General features: G+C 30.2%; 1 protein-coding gene across 18 annotated transcripts in view; it reads right to left on the bottom strand.

Annotated features, from left to right (window-relative positions):
* The window catches only part of LOC100164406 (voltage-dependent calcium channel type A subunit alpha-1), a 276,813-nt gene that overhangs the window by 48,806 nt on the left and 206,358 nt on the right, over nucleotides 1-21,649 (bottom strand). For 16 of the 18 annotated variants that reach the window (XM_029490215.1, XM_029490222.1, XM_029490212.1 and 13 more), the window contains 4 exons: nucleotides 4,022-4,234; nucleotides 2,630-2,735; nucleotides 2,377-2,516; nucleotides 415-512 (listed from right to left, as the gene is read on the bottom strand). In XM_029490215.1, the coding sequence (XP_029346075.1) occupies nucleotides 415-512; nucleotides 2,377-2,516; nucleotides 2,630-2,735; nucleotides 4,022-4,234 (557 nt within the window). Of the gene's footprint in view, nucleotides 1-414; nucleotides 513-2,095; nucleotides 2,194-2,376; nucleotides 2,517-2,629; nucleotides 2,736-4,021; nucleotides 4,235-13,615; nucleotides 13,850-21,649 lie in introns of those variants that run through there. The other 2 variants (XM_016805087.2, XM_029490213.1) reach the window with 2 other exon arrangements.

The following is a 21,649-nucleotide window of genomic DNA, read 5'->3' as shown; positions in this document are numbered from 1 at the left end:
TATTATATTAGACGATATAATAATATTATAAAAAATAGATTGAATACGATTTTACGCTACAAATTCAGTAAAAATCACTACCGCACGCTGTACAATAACATTAGAAGAGCGTATACTAGGTGTGTATAAAATATAATAATATAATATAGTATAATATGAGTATATACGATGCATCGACGCGACCATTATTATTGGATGTTACCGTTCAACGGGAAAATGTTTATTTTTCGGTTTTTTTCTTTCGTTTTTATTGTTATTTTCTCTGTTGACACCTTCATCATCTGAATCATTGGTGGCGGGGTTGGGGGGGAATTAGGGGAAATGGGGGTTTGCGAGGTTACGGGCAAACCCCGCTCTCTCTCTATATATATATTAGTCGTTTCCGTCGTGTGCGTGTATTTGCGGTGTACTCACTTGGAATTCCGGAGACCAATTTGAGCGGCCTCAATACCCGGATCGCTCGCAGCGTCCGCAGATCCATGTTTGCCGCTGACGGTATTTGTGTTATACATCTGTGGCAACAACACTTCTAATCACTACTCAGTGCGCTACCTACCCCAAAATAAACACGCAATCCGTTCTATTCATCTAGTTCTATGCGTCTATATGTATATAGTTAATAAATAATGTATCTGGACGTGTCTATATAATAATAATAATAATAATAACAATAACAATAATAATAATAATAATAATAATATATATCTGTTCGATATGGTCGTGCGCGATGGTCCCGAATACAAAATAATAATAATAATAATAATAATAAAAAATTGTAATAATAATAATATATGATAGTATATAATATATATATAATATATATATATATATATATATAATATGTAATAATATATATATAGGTAGTAATATAATAATAATAATAATAATAATAATAATAAAAAATAAAACAAACCGGAATCTACGGATCGAAATACAAGATTATTTAAGATACGTTCAAATATAGCAAAAATAATGTCGGTATATATATATATATAATATTTATGTATTACGCATTAATTATTTTATTATTCCGTGTGTTCACTATTTTAAGTTTGCTGCCGGGAATATTGTCGAAAAAAAGTACTGGGACAGGGCCGAGGTTGTGATGACAACGGTATTTTAACGACACGCGCATATAATAGAATATGTAATAATAATATGGTAATGACATATATTATTGTTTTCCCGTTTCCAATTTTTTTTTTATACTCGCGGCGTTTCCTGATTTTGACCGATGTACAAAATATTATAAACTGCCACTATAAATAGACCAATAATTTTCTACGTTCGCCAACATTATCGTCCACTATATTCCTAATGTTTAATATATTATATGTATTAATATTATGCTCTGATAGCAGTATATTGAAAATACAACATATAATATTAAAACATAAAAAATTAAATAGGTATATACGATTCAAAAAATATAATCTACAATATTAATATTTATTATGATATAATATATAATATTATCTACGGTTGACTCGCTCAAGTCAACGATGACGTGCAGATTTCTAATAGAAAATTATTTTATATTTCGAGGTATATTATTAATCGTATAATATCAATATATATATGTATTATTCATAAAAAAAACAAAATATATATAATCGATCAACAGCTTTATACAAAATATATATATATATATAAATAATATAGACCCGTTTTGTTATTATAAATCTATCTAGTTTTCTAATACGCCTAATCGGATCTAAATGATGTATGAATACTGTTATAAATCTGTTCGAATCAAGCCGAATAATAATATATAATCCAACTACAAATCGATCAACTGTATCAACGGTAGTTCTACACGGGAATTTCTATCATCCAGCAAAAGTCCAAAAGAATAATATATATTATGTATATATGTAAATATATATAATATATGTATATATATATATATGTATAAAAGTTCGCAAACCAACGGTTACGGTCTAATCCGATATTCGGAATATGTCTATACCAAATGCAATACGCCTACAAAAACGGGTTAAACAAATGGTTTTACTGAAAAATAATAGAACATTCGAGGATTTTTATTGTGTCAAAAATGCTTTCCTGTGATCCTGGGACATTTCGAGTGCCTTACTTGGGATTCTCGAAACCAGTTTCAAAGGCCTGAGCACCCGAAAGGACCTCAACATCCTCATGTCCAGCATGTTGGACTCCATGAATTCAGTCATTGACCTAGAAATCGGTAAACCCCTGAGTCCAATGTATCCCTAGCCGATTTAAAATAGTTTTTCTTAACATATACGTTTTGTTCTAATTTTTTTTTTTCTTAGATTTCGTGTCTATTTTTTAAGTATTTTTTTTTTCATTATAAAAAAAAAAAAATTAAGTATTATCATAACAAAACAGTGTACTCACCCTGTTACAACTACAAAAAAGTCCATAATGTTCCATATATTACGAAGATATGAGCCGCTGTGCAGTAAAAAACCTAAAGCTAATATTTTGAGAGTCGCTTCGACGCAAAAAATTGCTAGGAAAACGAGTTCGGTTGCCTCCTGAAATTATTACACGGAACAAAACGTTTTAGTACAACAGAAAATACCAAACCAAAAACCAAAATTCGTTTTAAAAGGTGTAAAACATGTGCGATGACACTCGGGTGATTTACCAAAGTCTTAGCAAGTACAGTCTTGTCTCCCCTGGGCAGATGTTCCTCCAGAGCCAACACCACGCAGTTGGCTATGATGGTTAACAGCACCGCATATTCGAACGGAGTGCAAAATAATTGAATTAAGAAAAAATACAGTTATAAAATTACAATGTCTTGCACAAATACGAAGATGGGAGAAAAAATATTACACTATCACCGAAAATGTAATATATTATCTTACTTCTCCCCAGGACTTTGGCTTATGAGGATAACATAAAGGGCGGTGGGAGTATCGCACGGCCATAAACTCGAAACACGAGGTCATAATAAGGTGTTAGTGTGGGAGAGAGAGAGGAGACCATAAAATTATTTCCACTAAAATTTAAACAGTGTCACGTCCTGGTTCTCTCATGGAACTGGTGTGCGTGCAAGTAGAGAAAACAACGGCATTAGACTTATACATTAGGCTTTGCACGAAAATTCCATGCACAGGGTTTCCCACTATACCATCTATATCTACCTATTTAATGTGAGCTAATAATTTATATTACACTAACACACACACGCTATTCGATGTAGAACAGGACGACCGATGGCGTACGCAATTTGATTGTCATATTATATAGATACTAATAGCCGCACCTATAGGTGGTTGGTGACAAACCCCTAGTATTGTAGTTGTATGAAATAAAAATATTTATTTTACATTCAAATATAATACCTATAAATGCACGGTATACGTATCGATTTCTAAAATATACTACCTATAGGAGGCAAAGCGTTAACGACTATAGTGTTCTCCATGATTATATTAATGTCCAGACTCTATAGGTATGCTTAGAAAATTTCTATAAATTGGATTTAATTTATACCAATAAAATCGTTCAGTAATGTATTTAGGTAGCCATCATTCGAATAACCACTTTTGATGATCCATGCTTGATTTATTTAAAAATATAATAATATAGGTACAAAAACAGCCGACGACCGACGACGTTTTATTTCTAAATTTCTAGTAATATTATAAGTTGTACGTTATAACCTGCGCGTTCCAACTGATAACTGCAAATAGTCATCTATTATTCAGGTTTGCTCTCCAACCAGCCCCACTACAAGCCATCGCCACACCCTCTAAAGGCCTTTGTAGTAATGCGGCGATTCTTGGATGTTATTTTTTATTTAAATTTAAACTGAATTATTATATAATTTAAAAAATCACCCCGTGAACGTCGGTCGTATACCTAATATATAGGTGTAATATTATAGTTTTAATCACTATTTTTTCCGCAGCGAAGAGTACACGATCTGCACCTCCTGCAGTGTCAGACGGGTGAGGCGAGTGTGGGCCACGTGCGTTATTCAGATATAAATTAGTGATATTACGACGAATCGGGCGTTTAAAAAGGATATGGCCATTCGATGATGAACCTAGTGTACCGGCGGACGGGGTTGTCGGTGCTGAACAGGAACAAGGACGACGGCCCGGGGGGCGCGTCCGCCTGCTGGTGGTGGTGATGGTGGTGATGGTGGTGGGACCGTGGCCTCCCCATGCCGGCGGATGTTCCCGCCGACCCGATGCAGTCACGTCCCGCGGCCGCAGCGACTTCCTTCTCCGCCGCCAACCTATACAAACGGCAAACAAGATGTCCAATATAAATAATTTGTATGGATTAATTTATCTGTGTATATTTTGTAAAATATTATAACATAATATGCAAAACGTGGCAGTGATTGCTGCACTAATATTAATAAAATTAATACGATAAGTAAATAGATACGCGTGTACAACAGCTGCAGTGTCTCAAACGAAAGAACTAACACATTTTGCGCATCGTGAATGATGCGATTGGCGCGATGAGAACCACGTGATAACGCTAACACCGGGTCGTTGGTGTGAGATGCGCAGCACTGACGAAAATTGGTCGTACCTATAATAGATTATTGTACGTAATCGTTTCTAATATACAAGTCGTATATAGTGTTAAAACTTAAAAGTACCTAGATATATAATTGTATATAGAGTAGAACCTCTTCAATAATTCGAATCGGTTAGGGATAAAAAAAAAAAAATCGAATCTTCGAAAATTCGAGTTATAGAAAAAGTGTAATGCACACATTGAAATTCAGGGGCCAAGATCAATATTTCTTCAAGTTCTTGAAAACTCAATTAGTTATTGGTAGACGTTCGTGTGGTCAAATGTCGTTCGTCGATAAAAACGTCATGACAAATAATGAGACACTAGAAAATGGAAATGCACCTATAGCGGTCATAATTATAAGACAAAAGTTTACCTAAATATCACCTTTTATAATATATTATGTCACAATATTTTGAATTTCAAAATCAATCTCCTCATAACAATACGAATTATATCTTGCGGTGATTTTTCATTCTCACCCGACGATATGCTAAAAATGTAAGAACAAAACTTTCGTAGTTAGACTACCCTACGCGGGTCGTCGACAAAATCGAGAAATTCTTGAAAATAGTTTTAGAGAAATATATAATAATATACTCCCAACGATTACTATTGAGTTTATTACTTTAATACAAACGAACGGCACACGGTCTGCAGTAGGTACTACTCATTTAGTGTAAATATAATAATAATAATTGTTTTCATATTAACAGACATCATAGACGACGAATGAAATCGATTTTAGACAGACTTAAAATATATTACATTTTCAGAAAACGATAAAAATAATTGAACAAAATCCATTAAGAACCGTGGCAGTTTGTTTTCGTAAAACGTACAGTTATTATTATTGGCGGTTGAACGGGAGGAAATCGATACGCCCTATTGCATACAATCTTCAGAACATTTGTAACACTCGCGTACCTATTACATCTATACAACTATAGCACTGAAAATGTATTTCAATAATATGGATTTACCGGATGAAGAAGCAAAACGTACAAATCGCGAATTAAAAAACAAACTGTGACTTAAATAACGATTTAACATTTCATCGCATCTTTTGAAAAATGAATTCATTATGTTTACTCTCTATCTCTCTCTCTTTCTCTCTTATAATATATTGACATAACGGTCAATATTATTGTCCGATATTATTGGAAATAAAGACTTTGAAAATCGAGTTATGATAAGACAGGTATTTAGTTTTTCTTTTGTTGTACGAAACTTGGAAGTCTAATGTGCATTATTTTTAATCTTTTTCTTTCTTCCCATGGTATCAATTAGATAATATTATATAAATTATATTTTATAATAATCATTAACAATAATGATGTGCGTATGATTTTTTTTCAATCGGATCAGATAGTTGGGCTTTTCTTTGTCCTTAGATCAGAATCCAGGATCAAACAATATTTTTAATAAAAAAACAATTAAATAGGTACCGCCAAAATATTATATTAGTTTCCACCGTTAGAGCTTTTTACTTAGTTGTTTGATACGAAACAAAATACATAAACATATATTTTTTTTATCTCCCAGCATAATAGTAGGTACGATATATAGGTACTTTCGTTCTATCTTGAGTCATCTTTCATACATCTTTTATGCAATATAATGCCTATGACCTATATTCATGTTGTTTCCAAGTATGTAGGTATAATGTATATATTGTATATTATAGTATAGGCATTCATAAATTACCATCTTTAGTATTTTATTATACGATGTTTTCCTAAGCATTTTTTTAGCCTTTGATGTAATACGATTATTGAAAGCTAACAACAATATTATGTAAACATCTTATTTGTAATTCATTGGATAATAGAAAATTGGAAAGATATATATAAACATTATAAATAGTATAATATAATAAAAACAAATTTTACATAGTACCTAACTTTTAGATTTATAAATTAATTAAATTATAGTTTTTTTTTTCGTTCGTATTTTTTTCAGATGATTGTATAATGTGCAGGAATGTAATACCTATATGATAATAATACCGTGGATTTATCAAGTTCCAAACATCGAGTGCGCCAATTTTGTATTAATTCCATTAATTTTAATTATTTCGGTAAATCTTCGTGGGCCCCTTTATATTTATGTACATAAACTGCGCGGTGACAATAATTAATTCGTGAAACGATTCTTTAAAAAATAATAATGAGCTGGAAAGAGGAGCATTAATAGGACTGATAAATTAAATTATTTGACAAAAAAAAATGTATAATGAAATCGCCCCGTATCGTATTTACATAGGTAATAATATATTAAAAATATTTTTATTCATTTTGCCTAGATAATTAAATAATGTTTGATGTTAAATCCATCGTTTATAGTAACAAATTGAATATTATACAACTATTATAAACGGTAGAATATATTGGTGTGGAAAATAAGTCACATGGACATTGACCGCGTAATAATGTTTATATACAATTAAGTGAACATAATATAATAATCGTGGTCGTACACTCTATACCCATTGATTACCTTATATTGATATTATTTAAGCAACAATATGGTTAAAATGCGCGCAAACAAATTGAGTCGTTTCAATTATCAAGTTGTGTATAAACATTATATTATTATTATATAATACGTACTTAATATTTCCCTGGAGTAACAATTTCGAAATAACTTGTTTTTTTTTTTATATAGCATTAAAAAGATTTTTTACTCGTTAATCGTGGATCTTTTTAAAGAACCCCGGTGAATGTGACATCTTTATTCTCTGAGACAATAATAATTATGATTACAACTTACAAGGAGTGAGTATACAGAGTGTCCGATATTATAGCGTTTGAGCTTGGGTTTTTGGGATGTGAAAATGAAGTTTACATAATCCCTCCACTCGAAAAAAGGACAAGCGTCTTGCGATATTCTGTATGCACATGTACTTAATATAATAACTTACACACATACACGAGTGAGTGTACACTATGTGAATGGTATTCATTTAAAAATGTAAGTTTTATCACGTAGTTTAAAAGCTGAATAGTTCGCTAGTCGTCAACGTGACTCATAATCAACTTTATTTCACGATGCGTCAAAAGATATTAAACACGGTTCATTAAAAAGAGATAAAAAAAAACTGTTTGTACTTAAAGCAAGTAGACGTTACACGAGTTATACGAAGCATTATATGTTATCCTCAAATCTCTATTTAAAAACCTTGTATCCATGCAGTTTGTCCGCATATGGTTCAAGAAATAAAAAATATTAATCAAGTACCACCTTGTATTATTGTCTAAGTGATACAACTTGGCACGGCTCATTTGCAACAAACCGGAATTAAAACAAAAAATCGATGCAAATGGATAATAGGTATTAATGCTAATGAAAAAAAAAAAGTATAATTTATTATTTATGGTATATAATATAATTATAATATATATTTTTTATGTGATTAGTAAGTGACTAATAAGTCATAAGTCATAATAATAATTAGATTTAATGTTATTTTTCATGTTTTGACTCGAGAATAATTTATTTTATAGAAAAATAAATAGTTACATCATAGTGGTGTCAAGTTTCACTGAGATGAGTATTTAAATAAAAACAAAATAATTTTTGAGCAATGCAGCAGTGATTAAAACTTAATCAATAAAGCGGCTTAATTGCAATACTTAAACAATATACATGCACAATATAGTATAGGATATCGCGATGTATGAAATGTAAAAAAAATACGAGTTCTAAAATAGGTAATAATTATTTTTATATTGAAAACTGTTCACTTTCCACCCATTGGCTACAATAGACACTATGTACCTATTTAATACGTGAAATGGTAAATAATAAATACGAGAAGACTGTCGACACAATTTTTTCGTGGACGTCCTACGCAATTAGGAATCTGTAGAGGACCGAAAAACCACGGCGTTATCTGTAGGGGTATTTTTAATCTCTCGACAATCGTTACGGGTCGAGGGGTGAATTGTTTTGACAGGGATGTTCTACACATTTTCAATTAATATAAAATAATATATATTGCAGTAGGTTGTATCATATCATGGCATTATGGCGTAACGTCTAGACCCGAAAAGGTATGGGAAATTACTCATGGATAATATTAATAATATTAAATATTATATTATATATATATTAATAATAATATTACTCATGCACACTGCACACGGTTTTCATCTTATTTATTTGTGAAAACTAAACTTAACTGACCGATATGCCCAGCCATACATTGTGTGTACTGCGTAGTCGTGATATATGGGTTTACTATAAGGGATAGGTACTCGTGGTCTAGAGGCAATTAAGGAGCCCAGGGGCACGCCCATCACTGTGAAATATTTATCTTTCTATTAAGCACATCGTATAGGACATGAGTACAATTGTAGTCGATATAATAATAATAATGGGAGCGCAAATTCATTTTATAATATTAACCATGTTTTGGCGATGGAACTTTCACCAAATCGGTTGCTCAAATATCTTACACTTTTTTGGTATAACACCAAAAGTTTCGAATGCTGTACAGCACTACAGCAGTTGTGGATAGGGCTTGGAACCGAAACTATTTTTTTCTATATGGATTTCGGTTTTGGTTATCAGTATTTATTTTTTCTGATATTGATTTCGGGTTCGGATATTTGTGTTTATTTTTTCCGATTTTTATTTCTAAACTAATTTAAAATTTAAAATACATAATATAAAATACTATACATTTTCTTAGGCTAGCTAAGTAATTACTAAGACCTTAAGTGATTATAGGTGTGTGTTATTTTAATTATATAATTAAGAAATGAAAAGACATAGAATTTCCTTATAGGAACAAAATATCGAGTATAGCGTTCAATGGTTTTTTTTGTTGTTGATTATATTACAGTATGATTTACAATCCTTATGAGCGAGATTATTATCGAATTATCGAAGACGGTAAGTTAACATCAGTTCATAAATGTTTACCAAACATACAAGTAACTATACAACCCGATTGTCTCAAAGCCAGACATAGTATATATATATATATATATATACATAATCGGTATGTTACTTATGTGTGATAGCTTTGTAAATTTTTGACCTAGCACAACCTGCAGGTCACTCAAAACCGCTGCATTGCTTTGAGTCTAGACTACACGCCTAGGTGCCGTATATACCGCTGAATTTATAATATTATATTGTTAACATACCAATTTAAAGATACTCAAAGCCTACTCCCTCCCCATATATCTCCCCCAAAAGAATGCCTACAACCCTCGCTAATGCGTTATCCACAGATTCCTATATAGCATAAAATAACACACGCGTCATGTATTCAGAGCAAGACCACGGACCGACAGACCGGTCGGCCGTGCTGCTACGCCGCAAAACGGTAGCTGGAGCGTTGCCGCGGGTGCCGCCGCGGTGGAGACAGCGGCGGCGGCAAAAAGCGGCGATGGCGATGTCCGCGGCGGGCCGGGCGAAACGCTGTACGGCGATCGATGCGCTCCGCGGCGGTGGCCTCAGCTCGCGGCGGAGTCCGTGACGTCACTGCCCGTCGAGTCACGGTTGTTATTACGTCACGGACGATAAACCCGTCCCACTAACCAAGTTCGAGTCGATATGCCGTCCCCCGGCCCACCGACGCCGATGAAAGGGAGAGTCTCCGCCGCTGGAGCCGCCACCGCCACCGCCACGGCCGCCACGTTGCCGGTCCGCGCGCGCGTCGCACTGGCTGATTTTTTTGCGCACACACACCTTTGAATGGCCCGGCGGCGGCAGCGAGCTCGTAGTCGTTGTCGTCGTCGTCGTCGTACTCTTTTGCCCGTAACCGCCGCCGCCGCTGTTCCGGTAACAACCGTTACTACTTGACCTTTTTCCGCGTTACGTCAATACGCGCGTGGCGGACAGAGGGTGAAAAAGAAAAGAAATCGCGCGCGCCGCACTTTATTAAACACGGGGGGCGCGCGCGCGCACACTCACACACACACTCGTGTGAGTAACCCACCATCGCCAGTTACGCTGCGTACTCATATTGTATATTATAGTGATATAATAGTCATTAGTCATTACTATTATGTATTATGATATATATATATATATATATATATATATATATAACACTATATAATAATATGTGTAACTACCTATAGGTAACTTCTGGATATTATAATAAAAGATGATCCGTTTAACGAGAGACACTCGTTTTTTTCACAAACTATTGAAGTTTTTAAAAATATTACTATCACTAAATAAAATTTCAAGTCGTTAAAATACTATTTTTTATCGTGTATAATTAATTTTTCGAATGTTTTAAGTACCTACTATACGATGACATGCATTTTCAATTCCTTATTCCAATGTCAAATAGTATTCTTTTTGGAGTACCCAATTACCTACTTTGATGTACGAAAATCGAATTTTGGACGAGTAGTTTATGGGGGTTTTATAAATATTTAAGATTTAGCTGTGCGGAGTGGAACATGGGTACCGCGAAAAATGTTGGTCCACTATTCCGCTCATATGAACACTTATAACTTACAAACTACTAGGAGTTAACTACTAGAATAAAAACTAGGAGTTTGAAAATCGTAAATTGTTATTTGTTTGTACATTTTTAAACGCTCATTTTTAAACTCGACTTAAAATTAAAAAGTAAAAAAAACTCTCGAGATTCCCTAAATAAAATTCTTACTTTTAAATTTGATAACAGGTCTATCTACTGTAATATTAAACATAACAGAGTTAAATAATTGATTATTCAAGATACGTAAAATTCGTTACTTTTTATTTGTTATGACTTATGAGTTAGTAAGACGGAGAGACAACACACGCGGGTGTCAGCATCCTCTTAAATGACATTTTTCGACGAATAATTGATGACAAGTTTCTTCGTTTTTAGCTTGGTATCTAAATTTAATTAAATAGAAAAATAAAGATCGAAGAACTATTAAAAATCGTCATTAGATTTTACTCATTGAATCTAAATCATCTGATAGACACCTTACTGTAGAATATATACCTTAGTATTATACATACATTTTGACATTTCACATACCCATTATATTATCCGCATCATGCGACTCAGTGTCGTAACCATGCAAATTAATGTTAATTTCCACTGAAAGTCCATCTAATACTCTAATAATATTGTAGTAATATATACCTAGCAACTTACAATTCCAAATTCTTAAAAAATAAATTGAATAGTTTACGTAAAAGTTTGATCGTCTACATACCAACTATATGCACATAACAAAAACACAATACTTTGAAAACCTCGAATGGGACGGGGACAAAAAACCATCGAAAATTCGAGCTATAAAAAAATTTTTATGTCATTATATAATAAAATTCAAGGGCCAAGTTAGACTTATAGACGTTAGATTTATTGAGGTTCCACTGTAAAATTAGGAGCGATTGGATTTAACGTATATCAATGTATCGTGCTATCGTGTTTATTGTTGTTTTCGTTTTTTGTGTTAAGTCACATTTTATAGAAGAAATAATGTATCAATCTTCAATTTTGAGGAGGTTTAAATAGTATAAAATTGAATCTAGTTGGATTCAACTCTTGGTAATTATCTTTATAATCGCGAGTCTTAAAATAAATTATGAAAACTAGAATGCTTTCCAACTTTAAATTTTAATAAGGTTGATTTTGTTATTTTGTTTAAATTCGAAACCGAATAACAACACCGTTTTCACGACATATTTATATCAGCAGTTTTTTAAATATAGTATAATTTATCAAATATTTTAGCTCTTTCTGAAATTTGTATAGACATATTAAAAAAAAATTAATTAAAATAAAAAGTTAGTTGCTCGGGAAAAAAACTTAAAAGCTTATACAATAGATTCCTCATAAGTAATAGGTAATTCTCATTGGATAATTAAAAAAAATATATCCAATGTAAATCCACATTATTTTTTTATGAATGTTTAATGTGAATAAAAGTAATATTATTTTGATTCGAAAATAATATGAATTATTTTATAGTCAAAAATCCTCAAATGTTTTACTTTAATGCCTTCAACTTGAGAATTTAATACAAGATTTCTCCTATATTTTTCTCAAAGCAACCGAAAAAAATATTAAAAATACTAGTAATAATATTATGTACACTTTATTTTTTTTAGACATTTCATGTTTACATTTTTATAAAAACAGGATATATACTTAAACAAAAAATAAGGATCATAGTTATTTTGTTGTAATTAAAAAAATATAATGATTAGAGATTTGAAAATGTCTGTCATTGTATATTATTAATTTAGTATATACAACAAAACGTTCAAAATGTTTAGATTATTTTAATTTATTTATACTTAACTTTTCTACGGTACTCATACTCATCGGTATTTACTTATAAGTTAATATCAGCTATTGTAGTAATATTATAATAAATTTGATTTATTTTTGTCAAAATTTAGTTCAGAACTGTTTTTTATACAAAATATTACGTACAATGATCTATCATGAATGGAAATTCACTCAATGACGAGCTATATCATAGATATCGTAAGACTGGATAGAACACGCTTATACTGACTTCGTAATAGCTGTTGCGGTCTTTTTTGGGGAAAAGAGAAAGTTCAATATCTACGAGAGAGATAGACTAGAAGAGTGCTTTTTGAGGTTAGGTTACAAAAATTGATAATTTAAGATTCTATTGGCCGGCCGGTCTAATCTTATGTAAAAAATATAATTTTATAAATCGATCACGATTAATAAATAAAACGATTAATTATTGTATGCTCATCAGCTATAATATTATTATTTTACCCTCTCCCTACACCCGAAATGTTAAGAAAAATTATTTATATCGTGTGCGAGAATGAACAAATTTTAGACGCCACCTATAATTGCGCTCTCTTATACTATAGTATTCAGTATTTACTATTTAGTATAATATGATAATAATATTTTGTTATTCGTATGGGGTAGTGATTACTGCAAAAATATTAAAAACAAAATAATCTAGATAATTTATTAAACTATATTATATCAATAATACGTTTTGGAATCGCGGTTTTATCAATGAATAATTATAAAATATATGAAGGTATTTTCTTTTATAAATACCTAACTATAAAATACCTATGCATAAATTTTTACATTGTATATTTTGTTCAATATTACCTTTAATATTACACGAGTTAAAAAGTTGTTTCCTTCAAAGTTTTCCACGAAGATCCAATGCATATTAAAAAAAATATTATAATAATATTAGGTTTTTCATCCGCAGTTGGTTTAGGTACTTTTTATCATTTAACAGTTTTGTGTTTGCCGTTAATTTGAACGATCACGTAGAGTGCAGACGACCGACTATCTTATATTATAATATACAGTAAGCACCGACACAATAATGTTATTAATTAATAATATTATAATAATAATAGTATGATAATGAATAAGAACTCTTCATTTTTGTTATACAATATTATATTATTTTATCGACGTACGCTCTCTGTGTGGATAATAATTATTACTATTTCCGTCCACTTTTGTTTTTATAAACTGAACGTCACCAAAACACGTATTATATTATTGCGATAACAGCTGCTGTAGCTGTATTATAATCTATATATATAAGAATCTAACTTGATTTTGGAGACGAAGGAAACCGGTTTGTTTGCTTATTTATTATTATTATTATTATTCATTATTAATTATTTATTTATTTGTTTGCACTTGCATTTTTCTATTTGAAATATATATTATTCATTGAACAAATAATTTATTGTTACATTTTTTTCTACCTTATCTCTATTCTATAATAAAAAGAATAAAATTTACCACTCTAGTGGTTGAATTCAAAATGTAAGATATATAATTTTCAGAAATTAACAATAACAATAACTGCAATATGTAATTATATTATATTATTTGTATAGCCAAAAAATAGTCATATATTTTTTAATTAAATTATAAAAAAATAATTTCTTCCGGAGAAAAGTCAGGCGGCTAATTAAGTATATAATTGTAGTTTGCAACAGTCTACCGTCTGGATCGCGATACCTTACCCCACGCACGTCATCCAGGATGACATCCTCCAAAAATGGAATAGCCAAGGCCCACTTATTACAGTAATCTGGTTCTGGTCATCCTAGCTGCTCACTGGTCGCCTAGAGAATATAATATTGTAGGCACATGGCAGGTAGGCAGGTATAATAATATAATATTATTGAAAAAAAAAATAACTTAATAATATTATTATTATTCCGCTCTGTCCCGTTTGATTTAAAACGGCATTTGCAGCCCGTCATACCTATAATATTACGTTTCACACGTCTTTGTTATAATAACATTATTATTATCCAATCGTGTTCACCCGGCATGAAATATATTTGATACGGCGATTCCTGTGTATAATATTATATTATGTCGGTATGTCATAATGTTATTACTATTATCGTTATCGTAAGGTTAGAATATAGAGAACCCGGCGACGGAAACGGTTATAACACTTCCCGTTTTAACGCGATCGTCGTAGGGTATATTATTATAATATTATATTATGCTTTATTGACTTGATATCAAAACTTACTATACTATAATACAATATATATATTATCTGCAATGGCGTATTTACGGAGAAAGGAAGGGGACAAGGGTTCTGTGCTCTACCACCCCCCTACCAAGATTCAACGTGTGGATGTATAGTGTTACATTTTATAATAGTTGTTAATAAACTTACAATAAATAATAATAATAATTACACATTATATGGATTACTTGTGGATATTAGTAAATAATAGTGCATTGTATATTTAATTAGTAATTATTAGTAATTAACTATATGAATAATTACATACATAACCTACATAATAATATAATATAATGTTGATAAATAGTTGAAAGTTTTTTGTACTAATTCTCGCCTTCGCAACGTTTCGTTTTTTCTGAACATCTACTCCGCTGTATATTATTATATATTATAATGCATGACTATACAAGTATAATCGAAAACCATATTTATTTTTTTCAGATTTATGCAAATTTTGTAATTTATACTTTGCAGCCGTATACTATGATTGTGTGCATCTTAATGATTGGATGATTATTGATGATACAAATTTAAAGTATACTCGTTTTTATGAATACGATTAGAGATGAAAAACACAAGACGATTCAAACGAATAACGGAACTTGTAAAAAAAAAGTATATTTACAACCAAAATTATAAAGCTTTTGTAGTCTGGTGTAGAAATATTAATTTACATTGAAAAGTAACTACATAAAATATAGCATGATAATAATATGTAGGTATTACCACTAAATATATGAAAAAATATTTACTATTTTCATATACATAGCTTGTGGTATTACCGCGTTCGTGAGTGGACAATCACGTGGCCCGTGGGAGTGGTTGGGTACATCTAATAAACAAAAACCATAAAATCATAATCATAGTCAAACTCTCATTGTTGATAATATAACAAATTTGACTAGAATTTGATACTTAACATATATATATTACATTATCAATAATTATAAAATATTTACGAAATCGTAATAGGTAGACAAAGCTCAGTGGAGTAACTATACTTGGTGGCTAGGTGTGCATCGCAACCGGGCTCTCGAAGGTTTTAAATTGTGGTTTTTAAAAAAATAAAATCAGTATTTTAAAGTGATTGATAATAATCTTTAAAAAAAATGTTAAATCTTGTGTACAAGGACAAGGAGAATGGAAATAACTTGAGTTGTCTAAAATTTAGTTGCTGTATTAATGCTTTTTATCATTATCATGTACATCGCAATAATGTCACACAAAACATACACCATAGTCGTAAGCAAAAGTAGTAACGGAGTATGAGTAAAAAAAAAACAAATTTAACTAATAACGATACGTTGATACTGTAAGAACAATAATTAGTATTAATTTAAAATTCAAATTATATGGGGCCCTGGCAGTTTGTCATTAAAACAAATAGTTAACTAAATAATTTTAACTTTTAAGGTACGAGAATTTTTTAATTTGTTTATTGTATAAAGCACTTAACACTAAATAGAAGTATAATAATATATTATCTACACACAATTAGGTATGCATCGGAAGGTTAGGGTTGGTATGATTTTTTTTTAATTTATAATAATTGAAATTTATTTTTATAATGATTTAAATACCTATATATTGGTGTAAATAATATTATTATATATGTTTTTATTTGAATCATTTTTAAACAATGGCAACATTATTCAAACAAGTTACTATTGTAAAAGAAACAATTCCAAAACATTTTTAATCATACTACTATATTATATTTAAATCCATTCAAATTAAATAAGTTTTCTCTTTCATTCTTCCGTTTTTTATTATATATTTTATACTCGAAAATTATTTAAAAACTGACGAATTTCAATCGCACCATCAAATATATGATAGGTAATTAATTTTTGTTAATCCGCTGCAGCAGTATAAGAGCTATACATTATTAATTATTGAGCTGAAACATTTAACCTACTAATAATTATGTTATTTATATTTACAAAATTGTCTAAAATTGTTAAGACTGACAGTGACAAAAAAGCGGGTAAGTTCAGTGGGGTGGAGTATATCAGCGGTTTTGGAAGTTTGTTTATCGTCCCTTTGGTCCTCGGACAGGATAATGTAATATTATACAGTATTCAATTTGAATGCAATGATTGAAATCGATAAAAAACGATTCTGAGTGGAGGTTGAGTGTAAAAATTAGTAATTGTATGTAGCAATATATATATATATGTACATGTAAATCTATATACATATAAATTAGTATGTTTAATAAATTATGTTATATAATTTGAAATTAGATTCATAAATTATGTTTATATTCAATAGTAAATTGAATAAATATAAATTCATATAAATTCATACATTTTCATTTTTTTAGCGGTTATTTTAAAATTGTATTCGTTTCTATGGTGATAAACAAAGCGTTAGAAAAAATAGCTTAGCAATAGGGTATCTTGGTGGGTTTTCTCGTGGTGTTAAAAAACTATTGAGAAAATCGAAAAATGACCTCTTTAAAGTACCATCTTGATCCAATTTTGTAAAAGATAAGATGTTATAACATTATGTTGAAATCGAAGCACTCCTTCTGGTAGAAATTTTGTTTACAGGATAAAAAAAAATAAAAAATCATTGTAAAACTACTAGCTTCCTTGCTTTGAATTTAAAAATAAAAGTATAAGCGGTAGGTGGCATAGATACATAATATTATAACTATTACATACCTAATAATGATTCACACACGTGTAAACATAATATTATAATATTGTGTATTATAACGTGCACATATAGTATATAATATATATTATATAAAATATAAATATTATATGTACATTGTACCGTAAATCGCGGCTTAGAGGTGGTGCGAGGAGTGAGATATTGTACTCGGCGGCATGTGCGTGGGGAAAAAAAGAGAGGAGAAAGATAACGCGATAAATTTTAACAGTATGGTAATGTTTAGGGGAAAAGGCCGAATGTAGCGTCCGTTTGCGCTATATCGATCCCATGTTTTATATAGGCCACGTTCCCCGTTGAATCCACCATCGCCGCGTGAGTGTATTTGTGTGTTTTTAAAATTATTTTATGCGGTCCGCTAAAATCGAACGTGAAAACCCTCTCTCATTGTCTTCTCCGTATTCCACATACACACACACACACACACACACACACGACACTTCAGAGATTATTCCACAATGAGTGTATAATAATAATACATTATGCATTATCTTTATTCGTCGATAGACATTAAATCTTTTTAATTTTTTAAATGTACATTATCATCATTGTAACACGATAATAAACTTTATTGAATAAACTAAAACATTTTTTGATCGGTACGACGTCAGTATATATATATATAATATATACATTTTATACATAATATTATGTTTCTACTACCAAAACTTGAAAGTCAAAACCCGATTTAGTTTTTAATTTTTAATGAATTTTCGTACATATTTATAAAATAATACGCACGCCTCATAGAGGTAAAATGTATCTGTATCATACTTGTGTTATATATATATATATATATAATATATATATTAAATATATATATTATTCATGAATTATCAAATTCAGCAGTAAATTATGATACACAGGCCATTTATTTAAGTGGCTCATAATATGCTAACCAACCAGAATATAATAATCGACTTGTTAATGTCATAGTACGTTTCGTAATTATATTTATATTTAAAATATACATATCCAAATTTAGTCTGTTACGTTGTAGTGTGGCAATCGAAATTAATTATAAATAATATTAGCCACGGCACAGTAATAATGGTGCACACACACACACACACACACACACACATACACATACACGTCGGATTTCACAAAGAGAATAACATATACAATGTTATAAAATTGGTGTATTTATATGTACATACAATCGTAGTTTAAAAACGAAAGAAAACATAATATATGACTATATAATGGAGCCTGCGAAATAATTTGTAATATTTGTATTCATACGGTTATTATATACAATACAGTTAAAGTTTTATACAAGTGTGTGACTTTAGTGTGAACTGCAATAGTAATTATTATAATAAGAAGCCAATTATAACATTTTAAGAATAATTTCCCATAGCCAATACGTTTGATAGAAATTTATTGTTACTGATTTACTAAGTTCTTAAACAATATATTAATATGTATAACGTGTTATATTAAGTAATACATGATAAATAAATAAAATAATAAGTAGGCAACTTAAAAAAAAATACATAGACATAATACATTATAAAAATGATAGGTACCGCTACTAGAATAAAATAATAATATTAAAATATAATAATTTGTTAAATGAGTTTTTCACTGCATTGACATGAATATTTATTATTACTATTATTATTATTATGTTAGACATTTTAATGTTGTTAGTTACAGAATAATTTGTGACACGATATAATGTGCTATCAGATAATATAAATATTTTTTTTTCCACATTTAAATAACTATATATTAGAATTTTGCATAACATAAAAATTGTGAACAAATAATTATTTTTAAAAAAAATGCATAATACAAAATGTTTATGGTATACTTGCACGTATAATCGATAGAATTTAATTAAATAAGAAAAGTATGGGAACCTAATGACGCGTTCACCTTCAGACCGCGCCTCAATCGATTATAAAGTGCACACTGCACACTGCACATGCGTACTAGTCAACAGACAACAACTACCAACAATCATATTTTAGTAGTTGGGCGAATTCAGAATATTTAGCGGTTCTTAATAACAGAAAAAAATATTGAACCATCGTTCGATCAATAAATGTATTTCGTTTAATAATTGCAATTACTATTTTTCTAAGAGTAAATAGATATTATTGAAACAACTCAAAAGTCTATTTAGAAAAATTAAAATGTACATAATAAATACTTCATTTAATTTTAATTGAAAATTAATTTAGGTTTAGTAAACGCATCTAATCATTTTTATATAAATAATTAATAAACTATATTATGTTAAATACGATAAAGACTGTTTTTAACAGGTGTTGTACAGTTATCTAAAGATAACTACTACCCATTTATAATAATAAACGTTTCATGAACTAATAGTTATTTTTTTGTTGAAATTATTTGAAATTTAAAATTTGGGATTAAATCACTGAGGTATTCCTACTATAACAGACTACTTAATACAAAAAAAATGTCTTAACTAATATCAGATACAATTTTTTAATACATTCAAATATTGTGAACTGGAAAATCTTGTTCCGTATAATATTATACATAGGTAGATAACATCTACATACATTTTTAAAGTGCCACAAAGTAACAAAAAATTCCCTTGGTACATAATAGTACATGATATTATTATAACGTAAATCTCTCATTATATTATGATGATAATTTTTTAATATCATGGTACTTACATACCAAGAGAATAAAGTAATAATCATACTAATATGGATTTCAGCACACTGTATACTTTACGCAGAAAACTACAATGATTCGTTGTGAATTTGTGGTGTTAAATGTACAATGTACATTCATAATATAAGGTACGTAATATTAATTTCATTGAGTTTTTGCCATTGAATGAATGTATAAGTATAGGTTGGAGGAAATTACTATAACGTTACAGCTACGCCCACGTTTTAAAATAAAAAAAAACCACAACAACTATCATGGTAGGTAAGTAGGTAAAGAATTGGATCAATTTCGTTTTATTTATTTTAGATGTCACATCAACACAACCAAAAATAAAATTTGTCCTAATATCAATAGTACATTGTCTTAACCCTTTACACTATTGACAAATTCATTGAATGTATATTTATTGAAACGTAACAAATATAGTAGGTACATAAATACATAATAGTCTTAATAAACTTTAATATTAGATATTGGTTTACCGCAAAGTATTTTAACCCGACACCATGGAACACACCCAGCTGGAATAAACGGTGATTCTATTGATGCGATCTAAATTTAAAATGGAGTTTTCCGTCGAATTCTGAATTGAGCTTAAATACAGCATAGATACTTATTCTATATCCAACTCACAGACCAAATTATTAATTCAATTATTTTGTTATTAATAGTCTAATAATTAATATGTTGTACACCATATTTTGATTTCGTGTTTTCGCAGTTTTTTTTTTAGCTTTTCGGAATTAATGAGGTATATTAACTATAATAATATTATTATTGTTACATCGAAGGCCGATCTGCGTTAAAAGAATCTACCTGTACAAAGACAGCAGTAAATTAACGGACCGACGTTATTTTTTGCCCTCTAGTGAAATTTTTGCAGACCTCTTTCCCCACATCATGGTGGTAGTACGGTGGTAGTATGGTGCGGTTATGTTTTCAATCGATTTCAGGATGGGTAGGCAGGGTACTCACCCGCATCGGAGCAGAGCAATAAATAAATAAATTCAAATCGGAAACGGTAAATGATCCTCGGGCCGGGTGCGCGTGCGCACCAAAGGGTGTATACACCTATAATCTATACATAGTATATACATACAATATACATACATTATAGTCTCGGTACACATAACAATATATTGAAGACAATACATTGTCGAGTTAATGAGATACGTGCCTAATATTTTATTATATTATTCAATAATGCGTAAATACTTAGAGTTATTTTTCACTAAATTATCCAATATTTTAAAAATTCACATTCAATGAAAATATATCGGTATCGA

Source organism: Acyrthosiphon pisum, chromosome A2 (genome assembly GCF_005508785.2).
Source record: "Acyrthosiphon pisum isolate AL4f chromosome A2, pea_aphid_22Mar2018_4r6ur, whole genome shotgun sequence".
NCBI classification, from domain to species: Eukaryota; Metazoa; Arthropoda; class Insecta; order Hemiptera; family Aphididae; genus Acyrthosiphon; species Acyrthosiphon pisum.
Note: the sequence above shows the minus strand (reverse complement) of the source record. Positions and strands in the feature narration are given on the sequence as shown.